General features: G+C 40.1%; 1 protein-coding gene across 10 annotated transcripts in view; it reads right to left on the bottom strand.

Annotated features, from left to right (window-relative positions):
- EYA1 (EYA transcriptional coactivator and phosphatase 1) overlaps positions 1-12,100 on the bottom strand; it is a 292,977-nt gene that overhangs the window by 274,700 nt on the left and 6,177 nt on the right. For 9 of the 10 annotated variants that reach the window (XM_019726030.2, XM_074318728.1, XM_019726026.2 and 6 more), the window contains exon 2: positions 6,982-7,087. In XM_019726030.2, coding sequence (XP_019581589.1) covers positions 6,982-7,014 — 33 coding nt within the window. In that variant the 5' untranslated portion in view covers positions 7,015-7,087. Of the gene's footprint in view, positions 1-6,981; positions 7,088-12,100 lie in introns of those variants that run through there. The other variant, XM_074318729.1, reaches the window with a different exon arrangement.

The raw sequence follows: 12,100 nt of genomic DNA, 5'->3' as shown, positions 1-12,100 counted from the left end.
TAGAGATCTTCTCCACATAAACCCCAATATTTGCTATCTTGTCCTTTGCAGAAAAAGTTTATTATTTTATCGCTATATTGAAATGGCTTTCTTATTCTAGCTCACACTTCTGATGATTACTGTCACTCTTAAGAGAGTTGTAAACCAGGGAGTTTTTTTGTTTTGTTTGTTTTGTTTTAAGGAGGTAAGCTATCCTTCCTACCTTTACCCACACCACACCTCACCCCCTCACCCCCCAAAAAAAATGAAGTTCCAAAGTCTGTGCATTTTACTCAGAAAGAGAGATCCACATGCCATCATTGCTAACTGGTTATGTTTCCCGGGTTCTGACCCCCACAGTTATTTGAGCCCAGAGACCCCTGCACATTAAATGTTCCCGATCAGTGAGTCTGAATGGTGAGAGACCCTCTTTCCTTTCTTTCTAGCATGTGCCACAAGCAATTTTCATCCTTGTCACACTCCGTGTGTTGGGTACATATGGACCAAAGGAGCTGTGCCAGGACACAAATGCCAGCCAGCTCAGATAAACAAACGCTGGTTACTGAGAGCATATAAAGGTCTTGACATTAGGTTTGGCCCTGGAAATATAAACAAGTCACTGTCCTGGTTCTGGGACATGTTCCTGTGTAGGTTTTATTCTTTACCTAAAATACCTACTCGCTAATGCAACCTGGTGCCCAGTTTGAACTTTGCCAGCCAGTGTCCCCCAGACTCACAGATCACATGCCAACATGGGCTCTTGTACTCAAACCAGTCTTTCCTGACCACAGGCACAGTGTTGCTGAATTCCTTCCAGCGTGGTCTGACATTCCCAGTCATAATCTTGTCTTAACCCCGGGAATGTACAGCCATTAAAACTAAGTGAAGAGCTAGTCCTGGATCCTCCCAGTCAAGTCAATTTTAACCAATAACAAGGGTGTTTTGTAAGCACTGATGGTACGTGTGCCTGGCATGTCCGAGACAATACCTATTAGGAATAGCAGGGAACGCTCGACAGCATTTATGTGTGTCTGGCACCATTCGAACCACTCTCACATGTTCTAATTTCATTCAATCACTACACCAACTCCATGATGTAACTTATTACCATCATCCCATTTACAGATGAGAAAAATGGCCCACAGGAGGCACACAGACGGGCCCAGCACTCTGCAGCTAGCGGTATCACAGCTCCAATCTGAGCCCGAGGAGCCAGGCTCCAGAAACTGTGCTCTTATCCACTAGATGTCCTTCATATGGTATTGTTAATCATATGATCATGAAAAGAAGGTATGATTATCCCCACTTTCCAAATGAGGAAGAACTGAGGCTGGCAAAGAGTAGAAAACAGTCCAAGTGCAGAGCAAAGACTGAAGCAGATACGTCTGACTTGAAATGCCCTGCCCTGCCTGAAAAGATGCCACACTGGGTTTGGCACTAGTGGCTGTACATCTTGCTTCACAGTCGGCAAAGCACTTCGGCATACGTTCTCTTATGTTTTCACCGCAACCCAAGAATATAGGTCTTATTGTCTCTACGTATAAAAACAAAATGGAGGCTCAGAAGTTGAAATAACCTTCCCAAGGTCCCATAGTTAGTAAGCGGTGACTCAAAACCAAGTATTCTGGTTCCAAGTCAGGGTTTTCTTCACGATACCCACCTGCCTTCCCATTTTCAAGTTTGCATCTATTATTAGCTGTGCATCCACCACAGACAGGTTAGCCCCTGCTCCCAACATTATTGCCTGGTACTGAAAATGCAAAATATTGCTGCTCTCAGACAGATCAGGCAGAGAAGAAAAACTAGTATATTACAAATGCAGCTTATAACTGATAGTTGTCACAAGTTATCAGGAAAGAATTATATACACAGAGTGCCAAAAAAATGTACACACATTGTAAGAAAGGAAAAAACTGCATTAAATTGTAATATCTCAGTCTATACTGGTAACAAAAGATGAATACAAGTCACGTCTGACTTCTGCAATTACAAGAGGTGCTCAAAGTGGTTCCCATCAGCGTAATTTTAATACAGTTTTTTCACTTTCTTAAAATGTGTGTACATTTTTTTGGCCCCCTCTGTATATCCACAATCAGAGACTTCCATCAAACAGATGAGAATCTAAGTGATGGCACATCAAGGACTTAATCTCTCCACCTGTTAGATGATGAGGTAGGACTAGAGCTGTGGTTTCAAACTGCTGCTTCGATGAGCACATCCTGAGGACCTAGGGTTTTATGAAGGGTCATAGTGGCAACTGTTGGGTGGTCTGCCCAGCCCCTTCTGCAGGAACTGCCCTGTTTCTACTGCTGCGTCCTTTATCAGCCCCAGCATCACGACCCAGGCAGGCCCAGAGACTTCCCACAGGGTAGATGGCCCCGTAATAGGTAAACCATGGTTAGCAGCCAGCACTCTGCAAGGAGAGTGGAGAAAGCCAGGAGAGAAAGAAAAAACTGAAATAATAATAATAATAATAATAATAATAATAATAATAATAATGTACAGAGAAAAATGAAAAGAAAACTGCCTGAATTCCCTGGACACCTTTCTTCTTAAGACTTTCCTCTTAGTTGTTTAAGCCAGCTCACGGTGAATTCCACTACTTGCAACCAAATAAACTGGAGTTACTCAAGGTGCTGAGATGGGCGGTGGGATGGGTAGTTACATAGGTGAGGTTTTAGGCCTCACATTCTTCTTAGGCTTTGTTATGGGTGATTGTATCCCCCCAAAAAGATACAGTTGCATATAATACCTAGCACAGGTATGATGGTTGCATTTAAAAAAATTTATTATAGACTTGCAAGTACCCAGATAATTTTTAATCCGTAATCACATTCTTTCCACAGATATTTAGCACATTAGAGTTCTATAGTACTTTTCAGTTCTCGAAGAACTTTAAAATACATGATCCCATTTGACCTGCAAAATTGTAACTTTAAATAAGAAAAGGGAAATATGATCATCTCTGCGTTACAGTTAAAGAGACTGATGCTTGGAAATCTGCCCCGGGTCATACAACCAGTAAAAGTTAAAACCAGGTCTTCGGACTCTGAATCCAAAATGTAGTTTTCCAGATACCAGGCTGCCTACCTTATGCAGACACAAGTTTAGTTTTTTACATAGTGTTTTTTTTTTGTTTTAACTGCAGGCCTTACAGCCTCAAGGAAAAATATAGTGATTTATTTTTTAAATTCACTTTTTTTTTTTCCAAGGACCTAATAGATGCTTTTCTTATCTTGACGTGATTACCTTCTAGAAAACCTCATATACTAAAGAAAATGAAAGATGCAGCCCGATCTTGGCTCTTTGATGCTTGTGTTTTGAGTTGTTTACCTCAGAGAGGGCCAACCATGGTGAGAGAAAGTAGACCTGTGCTCCTCCAAAGTCGGACTCCACAAGAGGCAACAGAGGAGTGGCCAGAATTATGACAGAAATGACGTGAAGGCCCACACACCTTCTCCTCACCTCTGTCCCCGTGAAGTGAATTGAAGAGTGGGCAAAAACGCACAAAATCACACACAGGTAGAACATTCCAGAACAAAAAACAAATGTAGAATTTGGTTTAACACCTTTGTCCAGTGCTGTGTCTACTTAGGATCCAAATAAGAAACAGCTTCATCTCTGCCCATGGTCCCTTGTCACATGATAGACACAGCTCCAAAGTGCCACTAGGGTCACCAAGCTACATTACAGGAACGTCGTGCTTTTTGATGTTCAAATGATCAATCATTTTGCTTCCCTCAAGTGTCACGAGGTACCCCAAGCCTTTAACTTCAAATCTCACAAAGCGTAGTAGCACCAACATTAAGAGTGAACGTACCCTTGCTTAAGGGGTCCCCGTAGAATGCCCCTCACTGCCCACTGACATGCCAGGGGAGTGAGTCCCCTTTGGTCCCTCCCACACAGAGACTCTCTGGGCTCGCCATGGGGTACAAGAACACTGGTGGCACTCTTGCTAGTCTCCAGTCCAGAACAGACGTCCTGGCCTAAAAGGAACAAACAAAGAGTCTTCACTGCCTCCTCTCCCATCTTGTCACATACACTTCTATCTATGGAGGAGAGAAAGAACCATGTGAAGCTGAGACAGAATCATTGTTTCCAAAGTCACCAGAGATTCTTACTATTATACTGATAATTGCACATGTATAGCAATACAGATACATTTTATGAACTGGGTTTGTGTGCAAAAGCTTTCAAAGAACTTTTAAAAACAACAACATACCATCTCTAATGAGGAAACTAAAGGTTCTACTCTCTCTTATCAGAACATGCTTAGGAAAACAAATTTTACTAGAAGAGGCACAATTCAGAATGGGCCGTTAAGCAGGTGTAATTCTGTGAGCTATAGAGTAGAGGAAAGTAATAATTATAAAGCAATAAAGCTGAAAACAGGATCAGGTTCATTGGATTCCAAGACCTTCATTTTATATATGCAGAAATTGAAGTTCCCAGATAAGTGCTTAGAATGTATTTAAATATTTTTTTAAAAAATGTGTACTATGGAATACTACTCAACAACAAAAATGAATAAACTACTGATACACGTAACAACAGTGATAAATCTCACAGATGATGCTACATGAAAAAAGACAGAAACAAGAGAACACATTATGTGAAGATCCAATGTTTATGAACTTTTGGAACAGGCAAAACCCACCAAGGGTGAAAAACATTGGAACAGAGGTTGTCTCTGGGGTTGGGACGGGTATTGGAGAAGCACTGAGTGAGAAGGGACGTGAGAACTTTCTAGGGAGAACTTTCTAGAACTTTCATGGGAATGTTCTAACTGTGACAGGTATAACCATGTGTCAAAATGGTACAGTTAAGATCCATGATGTATATGAATTTTATCTAAAAAAAAAAAAAAAACCTGCAAAAACTAGTCAGCTTTCAGTGGTGGTGTGGAGAGTGGGTTGGGAGTAAGATGAAATGAAAATGGCAGAACGTTGATGTGTTGGAGTGAGTAGCAGGCGTACAATACCCTCTTGTGTTTATTCTAAATATGGCTGAGACTTGGTAGGAAAAACTTGTAAGGTGACCGTGACGAGCAAGGGAAAGTTCCATTCACATTTGGAAGTACGAGCCCTTCTGGAAGTACGTTCCAGGTCTCCTTTCAATCCTTTCTTTTCCTGAATTATCTTAACGTTTCCTACTAATTTCTAGGTTCTCTTCTCACCTTGAGCCTGTTTGCCCACCTTTCTAAGGAGAAGGGGAAACCTGAGAGCCAGAGGAAGTGCCTGAAGGAGCCCACCCAACGCCTCTACACAGGGACCCCTACAAAGACTGCGGCCTGTCGTGGCTGAGCAGGCGGGAACCAGACAGATTGCCGGGAAAGGCTTCTTCAAGGCCACACAATGTTTGCCCTTGAGAAATATCCCTTCCTAGTTTTGTACCTCTGAGCTAGCCAAATAGCTCTCAAGACCAAAACTGCTTCACTCTTCATACGATTAAAAAAAAACACACACAAAAAAAACCCTCAAAACGATGTGTAATGAGATTGCCACTAAACACGTTTTTTTCTTAGGCTAGGCAAAACAAAAAATTAATCATTACATTCTTTACGTATTTTTCTATTTCAGTCTCAAATCTTCATTAATTTCTGAACTCTTAAATTAAAATTTGCATAATAAAAAACAGCAAAAGAAATATTACCAGCAGCATTTATTTGCAGATATTGCTAGATTTGTTGTGATTCTCCCACCGAGCAACTTCCATCGATGCAAGTAGCAAAGTTACATCAAAGAGGGCAGTAAGGAGTCCATTACTAGTGAGTTTGTTTTTCAATTATTTCATAGCCACTACAAAAGGATTTTTAACCTAACAATAAAATCGAATATCCCAAGCCCATAACAGGAGCTTCAAAGAACAAACAAACAAATTAAATGGGTTCAGGGTGCTTTTCTAGTTCAAGGTAAAAGCTACTACATCGTACAGAATGATCTGGAAGGGCTCTGTGTGCATTACCTCACGAGATGACTGAGGAGATCCATAAAACACACTCCGTAATTGCATACAGTATGACTGCAAAAGTACCTTGATAGCACTTGACCGTTTGTTATTAAAACTCGTATCCATTAGCAGTTCCTGCTTCTTGCATAACACCAATAGGTCTTGTAAAACACACATTTACAGGAACCACAACAGCATTACTAAAGATCATACTTTGGGTGTGTAATAATTCTATTGTGAACAAAGCTGAGCTAGGAAACCACAGGTGTAAGAGTATCACCTTTGATCAGAGGACTTAAAGGGTGAAGTCACACAGGCCACCCCAAAATACTGCTATGGAGACTTTCCAAGGAAACAACTCTCACACACTGAAACATGCTTTTTGAAAATTAATATCCACTGACTTATTCAAGTCCTGACTCATCCAAAGGTTATTTATAAGATTACCTCTAACTGGGAATATTTGTTTATGAGCCAAAGGAGACTTCTTTCTTTCTGACAGGGACCTGGGAAAAATTTCTAAATTCTTTCTCTTCTGCTCACAAGATAAACGAACGAAATAAAACCTAAGAGACCCAAGGTTCTTAATTTAAAGCCCATTTTAAAGTTCATCAAACTGTGAAAGTATCATACTAAATACACATTTGAAAGATATACACACATACACACACATATTCATAAAACAAACGCATAGGAAACAATCCAAACGTGGATATTAATTTCAAGTTTTATGAGACAAAATACACGTTTTCCCTGAGGCAAAGAAAAATGCAAGCCTTAAAATTATAACATGTTATGCGTGTTGATGTATTTAATACTAAAGGTTGGCTTTGCCCTCTAGAACTCTACTTTTGATAACTGATACCTCTAAAAAAGATATCAGGGGGTTAGGCGGAGGAAAGAGTGTACTATTTAATTCATAACTTTTAAAATCATTAAAAATTGGTACAGAGCTCTTGAGGAATTTCTAGACACTCAGATTACAACAAAAATAGTAATTACGATTTTAAAAGTAATAACTCTTTCCTTAAGACTGACATTCTGTTTACTTACAGACAGTCCATTTATCCCCCGGGGGTCTTCCATTGAAGACGTCTTCTGAATTATATATGGGGCTATTAGCTACACACTTCTTCAAAGGGTTCCAACACCCCCGCACCTGTGGGGAAGAGAGCACCAACCAGCTGTATTAATTGTGTGGCATGAAATTAAGAGTTGATCTTTACAACTGCAGCTTTCCACTTACTAGCATGTATACACAAGTCAAGAACGCTTACCTTCACGGAATGAATCTTTAAAATAAATATTATAGGCTCACTGTTTATCACAATTTACATGAGCCAAATGTGGCCAAATGATAGCTCAGTGCGTTTGCTGTCAGCAGCTGCAGCTCAAGGAAGACAAAGAATGGAGAGGCCAGCTCGAGAGCTTTCCACACACATTATTTTTGAGCCAACAGTGTAAGAGCTTTTTTTTTTTCCCCCTTTTCTTTTTTTCTTTTTGAATTCAGTTTCTCCATGCTATCTATCAACGTCACTTGTACCACAATGCAAAGAGGAAATACTAACAAAGAAATATGACTGTAGTCTGAGCAAGAATAAAACCAAAAAACCTAGAGTTGAGTGTTTTTCCCTCAGGGCAAGGATATTATTATACTATTTCTGAGCAAGTTTACATTAGGTCACAGTTTCACGGCTGATCAAGTCTGAACCTTCAGAGACTCAACACCTTCAAGAAGAATGGGGTTTGGGGATACTTCAAGACATGGACAATAAATGCAGTGTTTTAAAATATATTCTACACTTAACTATCTTCAAAAAGAGAGAGAGAGAGAGAGAGAGAGAGAGAGAGAGAGAGAGAGAGAGAATGTAGCCACCTAGCTGGCCATTCTCGTTTGCTTTCAGAATTAATTTTCATGTTCAAGTTCCAGTGAGGAACCCAAAAGAGGCTCTTAGGTGTTCTTACTTGGGTTTGGCAACTAAGAAAGTCATTCTACATGCCTCACATAAATTCCAACACAGATATTTAAATATAGATGTAATTTTAAGAAAAAAAATAGACGTGACCTTAATTAATATTGCCCAAGATAAAATTACAGAGAACATATAGTAGTTCAACTTCAGTACCACTTTATGTAAAAGTACTTGAGTTTCTACATGTCAGCATGGTAGGAAAACCACGGTAGTGGAAGTCAAGAGATCTGAATTCAGGTTCTGACTCTCCCATTAACTAATTGAATGACCTCAGGCAAATAAAATGAGGCACTCTGAGCCTCGGGATTATTACCTGCAAAATGGCCGATTACAACTGGATGATATCTTCCAAGTTTATATCTTAGATTTATAATTTAATGAATGTATGTATTTACACACAAAATTTTCAGGTAAAACATTCCAAGCATGGATCATTTAGGATACAATTTTGAAATGCTGGAGTAATTCTCACAATTGTTTTGCTCACAATTAGCAACGCTGGAAAACATATGCTTTATCCACTGTCAGCACAAAGACATTGCCTTTTGGAAGACGTAAGACTCATAAACAACTAGACCCCCCAAAATTTGGAGAATCCTTATGAAAGCACAGTTTTTATAATTTTAACATGAAACAGTTTTATAATAATTTCAGCTTATGAGTAAATAAAAATCAAAGGAATGTATTTGTGGTCTGCTAAACAGAGAAAAAGAAACAATACAGCAGTCTATTTTGAATTACACAAAATTTCAGAACTGAATCTTAAAAATCCACCAGCAGTGCTCTGAAAGGATTCTTTGCATAATTAAGGCAGAGATTTTATAAAAACTAGACTTTTTTTTCATTGCTTGAGTTACTCTCTGGAGGCACGTTAACTTTTCCAGGCGATAAGGTAGCATTTTAAAATAATGATAATAATCCCGCCTTACATTGGTAAAACGCTTTACAGTTTACAAAGCGCTTTCACATAAATCGCCAACAGTGCACCTATATGTGGTGAGACAAAGTCCAGTCTCATTCCTCACAGAAGGGAACAGGCCCAAGACAAAGCCTCCTCTGATTTCCCCTAAATTCCCATCCTCTCTGTACCTGTCCTGAGAACATGTTTCAATCAAAATCTGTATATTTGATATTCCAGGATTATTCCCCATGTGTTTCTTTTCCATATTTCCACATTGAACTTACTGAACAGTTTAAGGTATTAAGAATGGTCAAGTTACATGAGCTTGAAAGGTATTTCATTTGTAATTTTATTTCTTCTGAAGATGAAACTATTCTGTACTAAATACTGTGTTTGTTATTGTTTCCTGGACTAAAAAGAAAAGGCTGAGATTATTGAGAAGTCAAAAGAGTCAGCATTCATCTACTTCAGGTAGATGTCTCCACTAAGAAAGGCTACCACTCAAAAAATCAAAAAATCAGAGAGAGCCACGGACTTTATTTACAAATCCTCGGCCGCTTGCTAAATCAGCATAGTTGTTTCCAGATTTCTACTTGTCAATCCAAACCATGAAATAGATGCCGTGACTGGGTCTACTGATATTTAGGAGCCTGGCTCTGGTAAACCCTTAATTCTCTCGCTGGACTTGATTTTTCATGGTTTATAAATAAGCCTGCCCCCATTACAGCACTTATCTAATGGGACCGTAATTATTTCTCTACCTGTCTCCCCCCACTGGGCTGTAGCTTCGTGAGGGCTAGGACCGGGCCTTACTCTCTTGCTCTGGTCACATATGGCACTCATTAAATATTTTCAATGAATGAATGAATGTTATTGATACGTGGCAATTTTTGAATACAGGTAAACTCTGAGCTAGAATGAGGTGGGCAGTTAAATGGTAGTGCTATCATTCAATCAACTTAAAAAGTATGAGTTAAATTTAGGATCCTAAAAATTTGTTTCGAGTCTCCTAAGAAACAGGCTCAATGAAGCCAAAGCAGATTACTAAATTCATCTCTCTCTCTCTCTCTCTCTCTCTCTCTCTCTCTCTCTCTCTCTCTCCCCCTTCCCTGCCTACTTACTTACCTACCTGTTGCACACATAGGGAGAAGCTATTCATGAAGCTGTATAGACTTACACATGAACTCTTACAGAGTATTTAGAGGTGAACTTTGCAGAAACTTGAAGCCAAGGAGTGGTTCCTAGAAAGAATGTCCAAGGAGGCTAATCTAGGTATAGGATGGGAGGGGCGGTGGGACGAGATTTGTTTGGGGAGATTTGTGGAGAGGTAGAGGCAAGTGCTTGCTATCAGAAGTGCCCCTACACGACAGGGCGCCATGAGTCTAGTGGTGGGTACCCATTCACACGTCCATCCCCGACTCACCCTTGTCAAAGCACAGAATTGGGTCAATCACTCACGTGTGTGTTTACCCCCCAAGAGCCAAATCCTTTATTGACCCACTCATGAGTCAACAATCACACTCTTGGAGTTGTATCGTCTTGGAGTTGTATACAATGGAAGCATGCCCTTCTATTGAGCACTGAAGTGTAAGGTTCCCTAATAAAGAGAGGGGAACTGACAGACAACCTGGGGCTCCGCTGACCAAGTTCAAGAGACTGGAGCCACTAGTAGGAAGAAAACATCAATTGAACAAAATGGTGAGAAAAAGCTGCACAGGTGAGCATACATTTAAATATAGCCCAACTCTCCATATTTGCTGGACGCATGGGCAGACAGTGGTATGCAGTTCCTTCCAAGGCCGCCACTGCCCACAGGAGACAGAGTAGGGGTACCCACAGCTTGAGGTGGTAGAGCTCCTCAGGAGACTTGTATTCACAGCCTTAGGCTAGCTGCCAGGCTGGTGTCGAGCAGAACTCGGCAGGTGGCAAGAGGGGCAGTGGAAGGCAACCTGGGCAAGGAAGAAATAGGAGCTATTGGCCCTGCTTGAGTTGGTCTTTTCAACACTTGAGGAAACTATGCCTTCTTCAGTCCCAATCCCCTGGACTGTTGATGAAACATCACTGAAAAGCTAGCTTTGTTAGGTGGACTCACCCAACATAGCGTTAATGGAAGCCTTAGCAAGTTCCTTTCCATTTGCCACCCTTGGGGAAGTGGGGTGGAAAGGGGCTGAAATGAGTATACGCATACTAGCAAGCGAAGAATGGCAAATAAATGTTACATTTACACACTGATAAAACAGACTCTACAGAAAGCATCAAATTGAGACTACAATCTGACAAGTCTTTCAATTATACAAAATCCCCTTTGGGGGCTCATAGAAATTATGAAATTGGGCCCCTGGTGATGGCATTATATTTATATCTGTAGAATTCAGTGGTGCATATTTGGAAGCGGGTTTTTATGCCCTATTGTAACCAATAAGCCTAATAATAATTTTTAAAATACAGAATACAGAAACTGTAATGCATGTGAGACAAAACATCTTTTCTGTGCTCCCTCGCTCCAAAAAAAAGACTCTGAACTTAAAGTTTTCCAGGTTCACTAGAAACCCATATCCACTCCACACAGACACTTCCTAATCTTTTCTACGTCAGCTAAAACCAGGCATTTGGTAAAATAATGGCACCTCACCTGACATGTAAACATTATTTTGCTTTTACTCGAATTCTAGCTCATCACAAATACTATGGCTACTGTCAGAACAAAAGATTGGGAGAAGTTGGAATACATGTGTCAGTCCCAGAGGCAGGAAGTGGACCAACAGTCTAGTCAGGCAGGCTCTTGGGACAGACTTTCTAGATGGAAGAAAAATAAGGTGGGGGTGGAGGTGGGACTAGGAAGAAAACAGTATATTTTAAAATTGTATATATCATGTATATTTTAATTTTTCCTGCTGATTTTGAAAAATGGTTGTATTTTCGATGACACATAAATCATCTCTAATGAACCAGGGACCTATCAGACACTGCTAATAACTTGTGGCTCCTTGGATGAAAGACTATTTTCTTTACAGCACACCATCACTTTAATCTTTGCCTTCTCACCAAGTGTTGAGTTTTCTAACATTCCTGAGAAGCAGAAGGAAACTAGTGGTTGAACATTGCTTTATAGAAAAGAAAAGGGCCATTCTAAAGTATGTCCCCAGAAGACTACAACTGCAGATTGAATAAACATATCAAATCAAGGGGTCTTTAAGAAAATTTACAAACAGAAGCCTGCAGTGAAATGAACCATTGGATAAATACCTCCAGAGACCTACTCAACTCAGCTAACTGTTCCCGTTTCCAGAAGCCGTAA

This window comes from Rhinolophus sinicus, linkage group LG14, assembly GCF_036562045.2.
Source record: "Rhinolophus sinicus isolate RSC01 linkage group LG14, ASM3656204v1, whole genome shotgun sequence".
NCBI classification, from domain to species: Eukaryota; Metazoa; Chordata; class Mammalia; order Chiroptera; family Rhinolophidae; genus Rhinolophus; species Rhinolophus sinicus.
This window is presented reverse-complemented; position numbering and strand designations above follow the sequence as displayed.